This window comes from Microcaecilia unicolor, chromosome 6 (assembly GCF_901765095.1).
Source record: "Microcaecilia unicolor chromosome 6, aMicUni1.1, whole genome shotgun sequence".
In the NCBI taxonomy this organism is placed as follows: domain Eukaryota; kingdom Metazoa; phylum Chordata; class Amphibia; order Gymnophiona; family Siphonopidae; genus Microcaecilia; species Microcaecilia unicolor.
Genome location: NC_044036.1, coordinates 329,489,758 through 329,506,511, shown reverse-complemented (window position 1 = coordinate 329,506,511; position 16,754 = coordinate 329,489,758). Strand labels below are relative to the sequence as shown.

The 16,754-nt window shown below is 46.7% G+C and overlaps 1 protein-coding gene across 1 annotated transcript in view; it reads left to right on the top strand.

The window, feature by feature from the left end:
* NOL11 (nucleolar protein 11) overlaps nucleotides 1–16,754 on the top strand; it is a 54,803-nt gene that overhangs the window by 16,976 nt on the left and 21,073 nt on the right. Inside the window, exons 10-13 of the mRNA XM_030208444.1 lie at nucleotides 1,083–1,189; nucleotides 5,054–5,125; nucleotides 8,220–8,404; nucleotides 13,368–13,493. Coding sequence (XP_030064304.1) covers nucleotides 1,083–1,189; nucleotides 5,054–5,125; nucleotides 8,220–8,404; nucleotides 13,368–13,493 — 490 coding nt within the window. The remainder of the gene's footprint in view (nucleotides 1–1,082; nucleotides 1,190–5,053; nucleotides 5,126–8,219; nucleotides 8,405–13,367; nucleotides 13,494–16,754) is intronic.

The window sequence follows — 16,754 nt, the reverse complement described above, 5'->3', positions numbered from 1 at the left end:
CCACAATTCCAAGAATAACATGTATAGAATGTTTGTACGTTTGGGAAGCTTGCCAGGTGCCCTTGGCCTGGATTGGCCGCTGTCATGGACAGGATGCTGGACTCGATGGACCCTTGGTCTTTTCCCAGTATGGCATTACTTATGTATGATCAGCAATAATACTCTATTCTGAGGCCCTGAATGTGTTTCTCGGCCCAGGTGTTTACCTGCTCCAGCTCTGTTCACTCCAGTTAACTCTGTACTTGCCTCCAGGTACAGAGCTTTCTTCCCTAATCATAATGGGAGTTGCTTCTTTGAAACACCTTAACTTTATCTGTGAGATTGAAGATCGCATTAGAGCCTGGACCAGCCCATGCTGACCACAGGGACGCAGGTGTTGGGCTTCATGTGCTGCCAACAGATCAGGCTTCAGGATTCTCCTAATGAACATACATCAAGGACGTTTTGCAAGCTTGACCTGTTGGCAGCACTCGAGACCTGAACTCCTGCATCCCTGGAGGCAGATCTTGTAAAACGCAGTCTTTTTACTCGGTAAAAAGCTCTCAGGTTATCAATCATCTGTGCCCGACATGGCCATGTTTTGCCAGAAATATTGGCCTGCATCAGAGGCAGAACAACCAGCTGGTTGTTCTGCCTCTGACAGAGTCAATATTTCTGGCAAAACATGGCCATGTCGGGCACAGATGATAACCTGGGAACTTTTTACTGAATAAAAGGCTGGGGTTTGTTTGTTTTTTTAGCAAGTTTTGCTTCTTGGTTTTATCTTCCACGTTGGATTTGGTGGATCACCTTCCTTGTTTTCTGACTCCTGTATCCCTGGACAACTTTGAATATAGTGTTGAACAGTCGCATGCAATGACCTTTAATAGCTAAGGCAATTATGTAAGAGTCCGGTACAGGCTTAGATTGTGATATGCCTTTGGCTGCTACTGAAAGTTGTGAGCTAAACTGGTTAACAAATTGCCAGGGCCCATAATATTGGCATCAGAATTAAGTAAAATTTACTGTATCACATGCCTGCAATTGTGCTTTATCAGACTATAATCTCGGTTTGGGGTTTTCTTTTTTTTTTCCTTTTACAGAAGCGAAAATGGTTTCATCTGTTAACTGGAATGCGTTTCTAGAAGGCGGATCAGAATTGAAACAACTACAGCAGTCGTCCCCAGTAAAAACAGATTCAAAAAGAAGTGTATGTTACTATAACAGTTTCTGTCGGGGGAGGGTGGATTAATTGCATATACAAACAGGAAAGAGTAAAGGCTGACCAAAAAGATGAACCACCACAGGAGATGTTGCTTCAAAGCACTTTACTTTCCAACATTTTTTATTAAAGGCAGATCAAATCAAAATAAACAATTTGCCACGAAATACATAACAGTCAAACATAAACTGTATTCAGTAACATTCCAATATTCTATATATATCAACATCAAAACCCAACCACACACCCCCAACTACCCCTAAATCTCCCCTCCCCCCAGGAACCTCAGGGAGCCATAATTTATCATGATGAAAAGTTCAACTACGTCCTCTAGGATTTGCAGATAAGGACCCCAAATTGCCAGAAAAGTAGTTCGTCTCCTCTGGGAAAGCCTAGCATCTCTAGCCTCCCAAGATATCAACAGGTGTAGCTGGTTCCTCCAATGCCAATATGCCGTGGGATCTTTAACAGTCCAATATTGTAAAATACATTTCCTAGCTACTAAGCACATCTGCTTCAAAGCACTTTATTTGAAGCACCAGTAAGCAGCCAACACTGGCCGTGTTTCGGCGGGGAAACCCACCTGCTTCGGGGGTCACAACAGAAACTCTCTATAGGCAAGAGAAGCGAGTGGTCGCTGGTGCTGAAATATTTGTAGCCACAAAGCAAGCAAAAAGAAATGCTGGTTGCTTAATTAAATATACCCTATATTGTAATATGTGTAATGTCATTTGATAAAGTATCTCCACCTGTGAGCATCCTTTTCATGGGGGATATAAAATTCTACACGGGTGTACATGCCAGTGTATGTGCCAGCAAGAGCCACCTGCTTATAAGTGAACTGTGCATAGCTGTTCCTGGAAGTGTGTGGGACAGAGTTGATGTACATGTGCGTGTGGTGTTTTTGGTTTTTTTAATAAAATTCTTTCATACACACACGTAGTATGTTTACACATTTACACGTTCATATCAAGTCAATTTGTGTGAGAGCATTTGTGTGCTAGTGGATATAGCAGTGGCGTAGGTCCTATGGGGCCACAGGGGCCTGGGCCCCTGTAGATTTGGCCCTGGACCCCCCTGCCGACGCCCCCCCCCCCCTCGCCATCAACCAGCCGTCGCCGTCTGCTACCTTTGCTGGCGGGGAACCCCAACCCCCGCCAGCCGAAGTCGTCTTCCTTCGTTTTGTTTCTGAGTCTGACGTCTTGCGCGTTGTACGTGCAGGACATCAGACTCAGAAACAAAACGAAGGAAGACGACTTCGGCTGGCGGGGCTTGGGGTGCCCCGGCAGCAAAGGTAGCAGACGGCGTTGGTGGCAGGAGGGGGAGTTGAGAAGGTCGTCGGCAGGGTGCGGGGTCAAAGTTGGTGGTGGTGCTGGCGGCGGTGGGGGGTGTCGGCAATGGCAGGGGGAGGGCTAAAATGTGCTCCCTCCCACCAAAGTCTGCCCTGCGATATAGCCTCTTGGAACCACCGATGTTGCCTGCATAAAATAATTGTGGTTTTGACACTTCACCTAATCTCCCTGGTACAAAATAATTATCCACATTGTCAGAATGGGGTAAAGGGAATGGGATTTGATATACTGGCTTTCCGTGGTTTACATATATACAGGTACTTATTTTGTACCTGAGGCAGTGGGTTTGGGGCCTTTTTTTTTTTTTTTTTAACCAAGCTGCAGTAGGGTACCACAGGCTTGGCGTGCAGCAGTTCAGCCCTACCGCAGGAGCACAGCGGTAGTTACAACTCCCACACAGCATTTCCAGCGCCCAAATTTTTATTTTTTTAGCGCCAGGGTTTACCCTGCGGTAATTGGCCAGAGCCATTCGCTGCCCAGTTACCACCGGGTTAGCATGGGAGCCCTTACTGCCCTCCTAAAAGGAGGCTGTAAGGGCTCGTCCCTCTTCCCACCCCTCCCCCCCTTGGAAATGTCCACACGGCGAGTGTTACACTTACCACACTGCCATTTCCAATTCTTTTTTAAGTCTTTTTACTGGTGGCGGTAAAAGGAGGCCTCGGCATTCAGCAAACACTTTGACTGTCACCACCCACAGGAGTCCTTTTTTTTTTTTTTTTATATTTCAATTTGTTTATTAATTTTTTCATTTAAACAAGAATACACTTGCTTTGAAATACAGCCATAACACATTATTTAAGAAACCATAACAATATTCAAAATTAAATCTTCAAAGAAAATAATATGTTTCCCCAAACATAAAACTTTTTCTTTTAATCATGATTCTTTAAGCTTTCTTAGACCCCATTATTAAAGGGGGCGATCAGAGTTAGGGAAGAATTATTACAAATCTTTAATCAAAGAAATTAAGGCGGCATATATTCTCCCATAATATTTCTAACTATTACAGTTGTTTAGAATCAAGAAATGATTTTAGACTATCTGGTGAATAAAAGGTGTATTTAACCTGGCCCAACCTAACAAGGCATTTACATGGATAGGCAAGAAAAAACGTCCCTCCTATCTCAAGCGTTCTTTTTTTAAATGCCAAGAAGGCCCCCTAAGTGACTTGCTCGAAGTCACAAAGAGCTGCAGTGGGAATCAAAAATCTGATTCCCCCTGGTTCTCGGGCCACTGCACTAACCGTTAGGCTAATAACAGCAGCAGGCCTGGTTGAATGGCTTGTATCATTACCCCTAAGCCATCCTCATAGTTAACTCTCAAATATGTGCTACACTTAATTCATCGTGTGTGTCCATATAATTACTGTTTGTTGCCATCCTGATCCCCAGACTCATACGGGGTGATTCAAATGAGCATGGCAAATCTCTCTTGTTGTCCTCCTCCTCCACTGCTAACTCCAGGCTTCGCTCCTTTTCTCTCGCGGCACCTTATGCCTGGAATAGACTTCCTGGACCTATACGTCTAGCTCCATCTCTACCTGTTTTCAAATCTATGCTGAAAAGCCACCTTTTCACTGCTGCTTTTAGCTCCTAGCCACAATTGCCCTCCCCTTGTCCCTTCCTCCCTTCTCACCCATTACTTCCCTCACCCGTAACTGTCTTGTTTGTCTGTATTACTTAGATTGTAAGCTCTTTTGAGCAGGGACTGTCTCTTTGTGTCAGGTGTTCAGCGCTGCGTGCGTCTGGTAGCGCTATACAAATGCTAATAATAATAATGATGCTGTTCACGCCCAAGGACACCATGTACCTTACTCCAGCCTTCAAAAGGGAGAAACCGATATACTCATATCACCCCTCTCCTCAGGTCACTTCACTGGCTTCCGATCAGATACCGCATTCAATTCAAGCTTCTCCTTCTTACCTACAAATGCACTCAGTCTGCTGCCCCTCACTATCTTTCTACCCTCATCTCCCCTTACGTTCCCGCCCGTAACCTCCGTTCACAGGAGAAATCCCTCTTCTCAGTACCCTTCTCCACCACCGCCAACTCCAGGCTCCGCTCATTCTGCCTCGCCTCACCCTATGCTTGGAACAACCTTCCTGAGCCCTTACGCCAAGCCCCCTCCCTGCCCGTCTTCAAGTCTTTGCTTAAAGCCCACCTCTTCAATGCTGCGTTCGGCACCTAACCCTTACCATTCAGTGAATCCAGACTGCCCCAATTTGACTGCCCCTATCGGACCGACCGTTCACTTGTCTATTAGTTTGTAAGCTCTTTGAGCAGGGACTGTCTCTCTTTGTTAAATTGTACAGCACTGCATAACCCTAGTGGCGCTCTAGAAATGTTTAGTAGTAGTAGTAATATCATTCATAAATTTCCATGTGGAACATTCGTACACATGTTTAGAAGCGCTATAGAAATAAGTAGTAGTAGAAACAATATTTTGCTTTAGAAAACTGACACGCCATTTTTAACGTTGCATATTTTAATTAACTTTCAGTTGAGATCCCAAAAGAGCAGTGTGGCCAAAGTTGAACCTAAGAAGAATGAGCAGCTCTTAGAAGATCTAAAGGTAAGTGCATAAAACCAGTAGTAACGTTGTTCTCAAGAGAAGTTTTTTAATTCAAACTTTCTGTGTCTTCTCCTGGGGAGAATGGTATGGGATTTGCGTTCCAAGACGTATGAGGAGAGACTTGCGGACCTGAACATGTATACCCTGGAGGAAAGGAGAAACAGGGGTGATATGATATGGACGTTCAAATATTTGAAAGGTATTAATCCGCAAGCGAACCTTTTCCGGAGATGGGAAGGCGGTAGAACGAGAGGACATGATACGAGAGTGAAGGGGGGCAGACTCAAGAAAAATGTCAGGAAATATTTTTTCACGGAGAGAGTAGTGGATGCTTGGAATGCCCTCCCGTGGGAGGTGGTGGAAACGAAAACAGTAATGGAATTCAAACATGCGTGGGATAAACATAAAGGAATCCTGTTCAGAAGGAATGGATCCTAAGGAACTTAGCTGAGATTGGGTGGCAGAGCCGGAGGCGGGGATGGTGCTGGGCAGACTTATACGGTCTGTGCCAGAGCCGGTGGTGGGAGGCGGGACTGGTGGTTGGGAGGCGGGGATAGTGCTGGGCAGACTTATACGGTCTGTGCTCTGAAAAGGACAGGTACAAATGAAGGTAAGGTATACACAAAAAGTAGCACATGTGAGTTTATCTTGTTGGGTAGACTGGATGGACCATGCAAGTCTTTTTCTGCCATCATCTACTATGTTACTATGTTCTCCTGGGGTCATCTGTCGTGGAGGAGTAGTCCAGTGATCAGAGTAGTGGGCTGTGAACCAGCAGAGCCCGGCTCAACTCCCACCGTGGCTCCCTGTGATCTTGGGCAAGTCACCTAACCATCCATTGCCTTGAGTACAAATTTAGAGATAAGAAAATACCTGTTGTACCTGAATGTACGCTAGGCTTGCAGCTGGTGTATAAGAAATTAAATTATGTGGTTGGGGGACCTTGATTAGATATTATCCTGGCACTGTTTTTTATGTGGTTGGGGGACCTTGATTAGATATTATCCTGGCACTGTTTTTCTTGTTTTACTTAGTATTTGAGGCTTGTCGAGAGACTGTTCTGAAAAGCAATATGTATTTTTTTAAAGTTAATTTTTTAAAGATAAAAACTATAATGGAGTGGAGGAGTGACCTAGTGGTTAGGGTGGTAGACTTTGGTCCTCCTGGGGAACTGAGGAACTGAGTTCGATTCCCACTTCAGGCACAGGCAGCTCCTTGTGACTCTGGGCAAGTCACTTAACCCTCCATTGCCCCATGTAAGCCGCATTGAGCCTGCCATGAGTGGGAAAGCGCAGGGTACAAATGTAACAAAAATAAAATAGATACTATTGGAGATTCTACATGGAATGTTGCTACTATTGGAGATTCTACATGGAATGTTGCTATTCCACTAGAAACATTCCATGTACAAGGCTGCGCAGGCTTCTGTTTCTGTGAGTCTGACGTCCTGCACATTGGTGATCTGCAAGGGCCGACTTCTACATGGAATGTTGCTAGTGGAATAGCAACGTTCCATATAGAATCTCAAATGGTAGCAACAGTGGAGGAGTGACCTAGTGGTTAGGGTGGTGGACTTTGGTCCTGAGGAACTGAGTTCGATTCCCACTTCAGGCACAGGCAGCTCCTTGTGACTCTGGGCAAGTCACTTAACCCTCCATTGCCCCATGTAAGCCGCATTGAGCCTACCATGAGTGGGAAAGCGCAGGGTACAAATGTAACAAAAATAAAATAGATACTATTGGAGATTCTACATGGAATGTTGCTACTATTGGAGATTCTACATGGAATGTTGCTATTCCACTAGCAACATTCCATGTAGAAGGCTGCGCAGGCTTCTGTTTCTGCGAGTCTGATGTCCTGCACGTACGTGCAGGACGTCAGACTCACAGAAGCAGAAGCCTGCGCGGCCACATTGGTGATCTGCAAGGGCCGACTTCTAGTGGAATAGCAACATTCCATGTAGAATCTCTAATAGTAGCAACAGTGGAGGAGTGGCCTAGTGGTTAGGGTGGTGGACTTTGGTCCTGGGGAACTGAGGAACTGAGTTGGATTCCCACTTCAGGCACAGGCAGCTCCTTGTGACTCTGGGCAAGTCACTTAACTCTCCATTGCCCCATGTAAGCCGCATTGAGCCTGCCATGAGTGGGAAAGCGCAGGGTACAAATGTAACAAAAAAAAAAAAATCTTATTGGCTAGAAGGATTTTTCCCATACATTGGAGGACAGCAGGGTTACGTAGCCTAATCTCACTGTGTGGCATTTGAAGTTTTGTCTAATTTTCCATTGTGCTTAATATTTTTTATATTGTACCTGCGAAAGGATGTTAAAGGGCTTCTTGCCTGTTCATTTGTGTCTTTTTAAGCTCAAGGTTCTAATCTCCCAAATCATACTATCCTATCTTGTCTAACCTCTCTTTTCCTAGTCATATATTATGAAGCTCAACTTATCATACACTACCAAGCCCAACTTTACATTGTTTCACTACTGTTTTTGACATTTCTATTCTATAACTTTGTACTGCAAATTACTATGTAAGCCGCATTGTGTGGGAAAGCGCGGGGTACAAATGTAATAAATATTCAGTCAGTCCTACATAATGAAGTCTTAATATGTGCAACGACCATTGTATATTTTAGGAAAGACTCGTACATCTCACAGTTTCTTAGCCAGTTAGAGAAGAAACACACATTCCCAATTATAGTGATAATGGGTTTAACAATTGGGCAATGTTTATTGCTGAAAAACATGCAGAAATCATTGCCTCACCATTTGCATCCAGTTTAAAGATCCCAAATACTTTTTAGTACCACAGTGTTTGGAGCATTTGAGAGAATGTGTTCCAGGCGTGTGGAACCTTTTCCATGGCAATTGTCAGGAGATAGTGGATGGGATCAGTCTGCTACCAAGGACAAATCGAGGTCTGGTATACATATAAAGTAGCACATACAAGTTTATCTTGTTGGGCAGACTGGATGGACCGTACAGGTCTTTATCTGCCGTCATCTACTATGTTACCTTGAATCTGTGAGCTCTGTACAGCGCATTCTTACTGCTGCATCTAATGCGGTGTGCCCGGCTCTCTTTTTTTTTCCTAGACTGTTTCGCTGAGTTGCATTGAGCAGAAACTGCAGCCGATTTTCTCAAATATGGCAGAGTCCAACTCCCAAATTACTGCTGGACAAATAGCCACAATCCTGGTGAGCCGGTGTGCGGTTGAGCCAACCTTCTACCCTCGGGATGCACTGATACAGCTGGTGCAGACACGACAGCTTTCTTACAGGTGACAGCTTGGCTTAATTTGCATCAGAAGGGCATAATACATGAGAAAATGGATAGAAACTTGCTGCAGTGCCAAATTTCACACACTTTAGTTTTTCCAAAATAGCTTTTTTTGGAATTTGCCATACTGAAAGAGATTTGTCTAAGAATCGTGGCATGATTGGAGTTTGGTTAGAGTGCTGAGCTATAACTACTACTACTTGACATTTCTAAAGCGCTAATAGGGTTACGCAACGCTGTACAATTTAACATAGAAGGACAGTCCCTGCTCAAAGGAGCTTACAATCTAAAAGGGCAAATGTACAGCCAGTCAAATAGGGGCAGTCTAGATTTCCTGAAAGGTATAAAGGTTAGGTGCCGAAAGCAACATTGAAGAGGTGGGCTTTGAGCAAGGATTTGAAGATGGGTAGGGAGGGGGCTTGGCGTAAGGGCTCAGGAAGTTTATTCCAAGCATAGGGTGAGGCGAGGCAGAATGAGCGGAGCCTGGAGTTGGCGGTGGTGGAGAAGGGTACTGAGAGGAGGGATTTGTCCTGTGAGCGGAGGTTACGGGCGGGAACGTAAGGGGAAATGAGGGTAGAGAGGTAATGAGGGGCTGCAGACTGAGTGCATTTGTAGGTAAGAAGGAGAAGCTTGAACTGTATGCGGTATCTGATTGGAAGCCAGTGAAGTGACCTGAGAAGAGGGGTGATATGAGTATATCGGTTCAGGCGGAATATAACTCAGAAGTCCTGGGACATTAGCAAAGCCGTCTCTATTGTTAGTGCTGTGTTACCTCGGACAAATCACTCCAGCAACATTTGCTTCTAAGAGCTGGTTCAAAGCAAGGTATCTGCCTTTCCTACTCAGCACATCACATGCAGGGGTCCTTTTATTAAGCTGCGGTAAAAAGCGGCCTTAATGCACCCTCACACGGGTTTTTCCCGCACCCTAAGGCCATTCTTACTGCAGCTGAAAAACGTCCGATTTTTCTGACAATGGCCGTGCGCTAATATTTGTTGTTAGGCTGCTTGTATCTCCTCCCAAATTAGCATAAACCAGCCATTCTCTACTGGATGGAGTAAAAGAAACCAATACTAAGGGCATATGAGAGAGTATATTTTATTCAGTTATCAAGTATATTAATAGAATTCATAGTTTCTCTTGGGGGGGGGGGGCCAGTGGACCCAAACATGTAGCCTACCTCTGCTTCTCCCCCCCCCCCCCCAGCGTAATGCTCTGATACAGCTGTTTTTATACCTTTTGTGTTAAGCAAGGCTTTAGCACTTATCTTCCTAAGAAATCATTCTGTCTTCTATTCACACCATCTATCCCAGGTCACTAAATCTCACATTCTTCTGTTCATCCATGATTGCACCTTTCCCAGGCCCGTTTGCACATAGGAATGTCTTATCAGATCATAAGTTCTTGGGCCTCACGATTTATGGCCTTTGCCCCTTTTGACTTAGGTGCTAGCAAAGCATGAGCTCTGATTCAGTAAAGAGGTCAACTAAGAGACACTCACTTAGGCCTGTCAGCCTATATGCCCTGTTGAGCCTTAGCTTTTACAGGTCTTAATCATGGTTCATATTTCATAGTTCATAACTAGCACTATAGAAATGATGAGTAGTAGTAATAGTAGTACCCATAATATACATATTGCCGTTAACGCATGGACAATACCAAAAATTAGCACGTGAGTTCGTACCACCACTTATTTTGTTAGGCAGTAAGGGTTCACGTGCTAATCGGCGTTCGTTAACTGATTTGCGCTGTCATGCTCACTCTCTGCCCCCCCCCCCCCCCCCCCCCCGACATACCTCCGAGTAAAATAAAAGGCTTTTTTTAGTGCATGGTTTGTACACGCACATTGGGCTTTTACCACTCAGGACGTCCTGTGGTAAACCCTTTTAAACTGCGGTCAGCGTGTTCTAGTTCTTACCGCAGTTTAATAAAAGGAGCTCCTAATCTTTTCTTTTTATTTATTTATTTATAATAATTTTTACAAAACTTTTTACAAGCCATACACTTGTCATACAGAAACACAGTAGAAGCCAAAGCAAATAGAAGAAACCTCTTATATCAAAATAGTCAACTTCCTTAGACCACCGTTAATTAGGAGGTGTGGCTAGATCATAGGAGATTATACATAATTAATACAAAATCTAGACATAAAGGCTACATGTGATTACCTAACTTATATTACTATTTCCAACATTATTTTAACTTTTTTAAATCTAGTAAAGCTTTTAATTTCTCTGGGGAATAAAAAATGTATTTCGTCTCTCCAAATCGGACCAAACATTTACATGGGTAAACAAGGAAAAAAGTTCCCCCTAGTTTCAATGTTTCCTGTTTCATAACCAAAAAAACATTTTTCTCCGTTCTTGAGTTAATTTAGTAACATCCGGACAAATCCAAATTTTTTTCTCCTCCAAAGAAAACACTTGAATGTTTAAAGTAGAGCCTTAAAACGGCATTAAGATTTTGTTCAAACACAAAAGAAACTAGGAGCGTGGCTCTCTCTCTAACATTTTCAATCGATTGCTCCAAAGTGGCAGATATATTGTTCACATCATCTCCGCCTTCTCCTTCTTTCTTCCTTGAACTCTTGGGCAAATAGAAAATCTTATTGATAGGAGGAATAGCTTTCTGTGGTATTTTCAAGTTTTCAACCTGGCACATACCTCAAGCCACCCTGGTGGTCTAGTGGCTTCTTCGGGGCAGGAAAGTTCCCCAGTCATTCCTGCCTGCTGTCACGGACCCTCTTTAGTACCACATCGCTTCTTTAAAATGGCTGCCAAGACTTCCGCTGGAAGTCTTGGCATCCATTTTTACAAGAGTGGCGACAGCAAGAGGGTCAGCGGCAGTGGGCAGGAAAGTCTGGGAATGTGTCCTGCCCCAAAGAAGCCACTAGACCACCAGGGTGACTTGAGATATGTGCCTGGAGGGCACCCAGGGCTGGAGGAGAGGTCTGAAGTCATATGTGGGAAGGAGAGAGAACTGTAAAAAAGCAAGGTTTGTATCTGTTTCCCCTTCCTCGCACAGCTGTCATCGTTGTATTCTCAGCAAGCAAACCTATGAGCTGCTGCATCCACGTTGTCATTTTTTATTGTTGGTAGCATTTTTATTTAATCTCGCTTATATATTCAAACATGCCGGCTTGTGCACAGAGCAAGTATAATAACAGAATAAGTTTTCTTAGGTAGAGTAGTAATTTGTTATAAATCGTAATCCGTGTGTCATTCGGAGGGGCTGGTTATAGGGACACCCTAGCACTGTTACATTCGTGTAGAGATTTTTTTTTCTCTTTGTAAAGAGCCACTAAAAGAGACATCATGTTATGAGAATCAGGTGCTCAACATTCAGAGTTTGCATTTATCTATTTATTTAACGGTATGTCTACTAAGGCGTGTTAGCGTTTTTAGTGTGCCTTTAAAGTTAAGGCGTATTAAATGCGCCAATATATTCCTCTGGGCACATTAGCGTTAAACATGCGTCAACCATTAACGCGCATTAAAACTGCTAATGTGCCTGTATCGCGCCTTAGTAAACACAACCCTTATTTACTTATTTATGGCAGTTATATCCCACATTAAACATGAATTAGGTTGAAACCTGGGAGCATTAAAAAAATGTTCCTGTGCCTATATCAAAAGACAGCGCAACACCTCTTCGAGAGACGCTTCACTGGCTTCCAATCAGAAAGAGGATAAATTTTAAAGTCCTCGCTATGATTCATAAGATCATATATGGTGAATCCCCTAACTACATGAACAACCTCATCGACCTCCCAGCTAGGAATAGACCATTGTCGTTTCACACCCACCCTAATTTACACCTCCCAAATTGCAAGGGTGTCAAATATAAGACCTCCAATGCGTCTAGTTTCTCCTTCTTGGGCAGCCAGGTTTGGAACGCTCTGCCAAGACCCATCCGGAAAATTAATGACTATCTATCCTTCAGGAAAATGTTGAAGACCTACCTCTTTAAGAAAGCTTACTCGAATGACTGTAATTAAATTTTCAAACCAACTATTTGATCCTGATCCTGATGAATGTTATCCATTAGACTATATCTCCCAATCTCCTTTGCATCTCCCTATCCTTCCTTACCACCCTTCCTACTCCTTAACCTTTCCTATCTCTTTTCCCTTTTGTTATCCCAACTTTGCTTGCATTTATATCTACTCACATTTTCTCAAATCTTACAACTACTCGTTTACTACAATTTGTAATATTCTTCTCCAGACTCTGTAATTGTATTTACTATGTAAGCCGCATTGAGCCGGCAAGATGTGGGAAAGCGCGGGGCACAAATGTAATAAATAAAAAGAAAATGTCCCTTATTTCTAATAATCTTTTTGCTATTGTTTTCAATAGCATTTGCTATTGTTTTGGGTGAAGCAGTGTGTCGGCGATCTGTGCCTACTGGCTTCAGGCCGGATAGGCTCACCCCATCTCCTGTTTTATCTAACCTCCTTGGTAAAGGTGGAGGGAATGTAGGGAATAGTGAAAAAAAGATTGGTAAGGGGGACATGGAGAAGTGGGGAAGGGAAAAGGGGAAATAGATTACATGGGATAGGAGAGGGGGACATGCTGCTCATGGATATGTGTAACTTAATTTTGTATTTAGAAGAGTACGGAAGAAAATAACTGGTTATTTTTACTGCTTATAGAATCTGGCTTTCTTGGGAGGGGGTCAAGTTGACTGCGGCACGGCAATACAGGGCAGGCTGGGATGGAAGAGATTACTTGAGGCGGGGACGGGTTAGATTTCTGTCCCCGTGCTACTCTCTATTACAGAACAGTCTCCTACTGCATATCCTTGGAGGTTCAGTTGTAGAATTGCTTCCTTTATCTGTACTATTTGGGAATTTACATATAGATCTCCAGCCCTGTCCTCCAACTATGATGTTAGTTCTGTCTGTGTAAAGAACGCCAGCCTAGAGCAATGTGAAAAAGCATGAACTGTCTGTGTCATTTCAGCTTATGTCCTAATCTGATGACCATTGCCTTGGAAAAGACAGACGTCCGTATATTACAGCGCTGCCTTCAACAGTTCCCTGACATTCCTGAAGCAGTCACGTGTGCTTGCTTAAAGACTTTCTTGAGGTAAGAGAGACGTTCTGTTTCTTTTACTCATTGCATTAATATTTCATGAAAAGAAATTCGGGACTAGTTCAGATAGGAGGTTGGATGTGATGGCAAGATTTTTAGGGACAAAGTTGGGTCTTTTCCCCTCTTCTGAGGACCGGTTGTCCTCCTGCAAGATAGTGGGTAGCTGTTTGGAAGGATAACAGCTGCTGATTAAAATGTAGCATTTGATATGGTCTGGTTTTTAGGGTGCTTTAAAATGGACTTTTAGCAGCTGTAGCTGAATACATTTAGCCTAAAAACTGAGTTAATATGTATATACTAGTAAAAAAGGCCCGTTTCTGGCTGAAATGAAACGGGCGCTAGCAAGGTTTTGTGCGGAGTGTGTATGTTTGAGAGAGTGTCTGTGAGAGTGAGAATGTGCAAGTGTGTGTGTGTGACAGAGAGTGGGTGTGAGTGTGTATGTGAGAATGAGTGTGTGCGAGTGCTGATGTGAGACAGTGAGTGTCCTTCCCTGTCCCCCCTGTCAGGTGTCAGGACTGGGGGGACTGTGGACAGTCATGAAGGCAGCCCCTACCAAAATAATGAAAGCAAGACCATTTGTATAATAATCACTGCATTCTCCGAGGACAAGCAGGCTGCTTGTTCTCACGACTGGGTGACGTCCGCGGCAGCCCCCACCAACCGGAAAGAAGCTTCGCGGGACGGTCGGCACGCAGGGCACGCCCACCGCGCATGCGCGGCCGTCTTCCCGCCCGTGCGCGACCGCTCCCGCCAGTTCCTTTTTTTCCGCGCCTGGAGAGAGTCGTGTTTTGCGCTCTCTCTGTTCAGCCGCCGGATCATTCGATCGCGTATACGCTGATCGTGTTTTTCTCTCACTTTATCGGTTTAGTTACCGCCCGGTTTCCTTTTAAAAAAAAAAAAAAAAAAGAAACCCTGCGCGTGTGGGACACGCGCTCCCTTTTTTCCCTCGCTTCCAGCGGGGACGCCACATTGCGGCCTAGTGGCCGCTCGGTCGTTTGTTTTTCGTGGTGTGATTTTAGCCACCATTGACGACTTTGACTTCGCCGACGCGATTTTTTCCGTCGATGTCCTCGAAGGTCCCGAGTGGATTTAAAAAGTGTGGTCGCTGCGGCCGGCCGATCTCGCAGACCGACACCCACGCTTGGTGCCTCCAGTGCCTCGGGCCGGAGCACAATCTCAAGTCGTGTTCTTTGTGTCTCGGTCTCCGGAAACGGACCCAGGTTGCGAGGCAAGTTCTGCGGGACCGTCTTTTTGGAACTTGCGCCGGCCCCTCGACGTCGACCTCGAAGGCATCGGTATCGACGCCCGGCCCTTCGGTACCGGTATCGATGCCCGAGACATCGGCACCGATGGCAGCGACCCCAGGAGAACAGGTCCCGTCGGCCCGCCGGTCTTCCGGTGAGAGTGGGGGTGAGAGGCCGCGTGGGCAGTCGGCCCCGGTCACGCCCTCAGCTCGTGGGCCGCGAGACCGAACCCTGTCTGACCCGGTACCTCGAGACCGAGGGGGATCGACCTCCTCCTCCTCCATGCCCTCCGGCGCCGGTGACGTGCATCGGAAGAAAGACAAGAAGCGCCGTCACCGGTCGCCTTCGGTGCATCCCGATGTCGGAGAGGAGACGACGCCGAAGCGTCATCGTCGTGAGGAGAGGTCTCCGTCGGTTGTGGAGGTACCGACGCGTCGGGGTTCCGGCACCTCGGTGCCGTCTCCTGGCCCCCAGCAGCTTCCGGCACCGACACCCTTACCGGCCCCACCGCCTTTCCCGGCAGCGGGCCTGGACGAGTGCCTCAGAGCCATCCTTCCGGGGATCCTGGAAGGGCTGATGCGCCAGGCTGTGCCGGCGCCGGGGGTGCTTGCGCCCTCGGCGCCGATGACTGTGGCGCCGGCGAGCTCTAGCCCGGCGCCGGGGCTGTCGACACCGCCGCCGCTTGCGGTGCCGGTCTCGACCGCCACGCAGGTGGAGTCGACGTCGATGGAGGGAGCTCCGTCCCCGCCGGCGCGGGAGTCCACCGCTCGACGACACCAAGACCTCGGTGCCTCGACGTCGAGCCGGGCCCGGTACAGGACTCAGCTACATGAGCTTATGTCCGATACCGAGGATGAGGACTCGTGGGGGGAAGAGGAGGACCCTAGATATTTCTCCTCAGAGGAGTCTACGGGCCTTCCCTCGGACCCCACGCCTTCACCGGAGAGGAAGCTCTCACCTCCTGAGAGTCTCTCCTTTGCCTCCTTTGTGCGGGATATGTCTATCAGCATTCCCTTCCCCGTGGTCTCTGTGGAAGAGCCGAGGGCCGAGATGCTCGAGGTCCTCGACTATCCATCACCACCTAGAGAGTCCTCCACGGTACCGCTGCACAATGTCCTGAAGGAGACGCTGCTCCGGAACTGGGTGCGACCATTAACTAACCCCACCATTCCCAAGAAAGCAGAGTCCCAGTACAGGATCCACTCTGACCCAGAGCTCATGCGGCCCCAATTGCCCCATGACTCAGCGGTCGTGGATTCTGCTCTCAAGAGGGCACGGAGTTCGAGGGATACCGCCTCGGCGCCCCCGGGGCGGGAGTCTCGCACTCTGGACTCGTTTGGGAGGAAGGCCTACCAATCCTCCATGCTCGTGACCCGCATCCAGTCATACCTGCTCTATATGAGCATTCACATGCGGACCTATGTGCAACAACTGGCGGACCTGGTCGAGAAGCTCCCGCCGGAGCAGTCCAGGCCTTATCAGGAGGTGGACAGGCAGCTGAAGGCGTGCAGAAAGTTCCTGTCCAGGGGTATTTTTGACACCTGTGACGTGGCGTCTCGTGCTGCGGCCCAAGGTATAGTGATGCGCAGGCTCTCATGGCTGCGTGCCTCTGACCTGGACAACCGCACCCAGCAGAGACTGGCTGACGTCCCTTGCCGGGGGGATAACATTTTCGGTGAGAAGGTCGAGCAGATGGTGGACCAACTGCATCAGCGGGAAACCGCTCTCGACAAGCTCTCCCACCGGGCGCCTTCAGCATCCACCTCCACAGGTGGACGTTTTTCCCGGGCCCGGCAGGCTGCACCCTATTCTTTTGCGAAGCGTAGGTACAACCAGCCGGCCCGAAGGCCTCGTCAGGCACAGGGACAGCCCCAGCGCGCTCGTTCTCGTCAACAGCGTGCGCCTAAGCAGCCCCCTGCGCCTCCACAGCAAAAGCCGGGGACGGGCTTTTGACTGGATCCACGGGAACATAGCCGCCCTACAAGTGTCCGTACCGGACGATCTGCCGGTC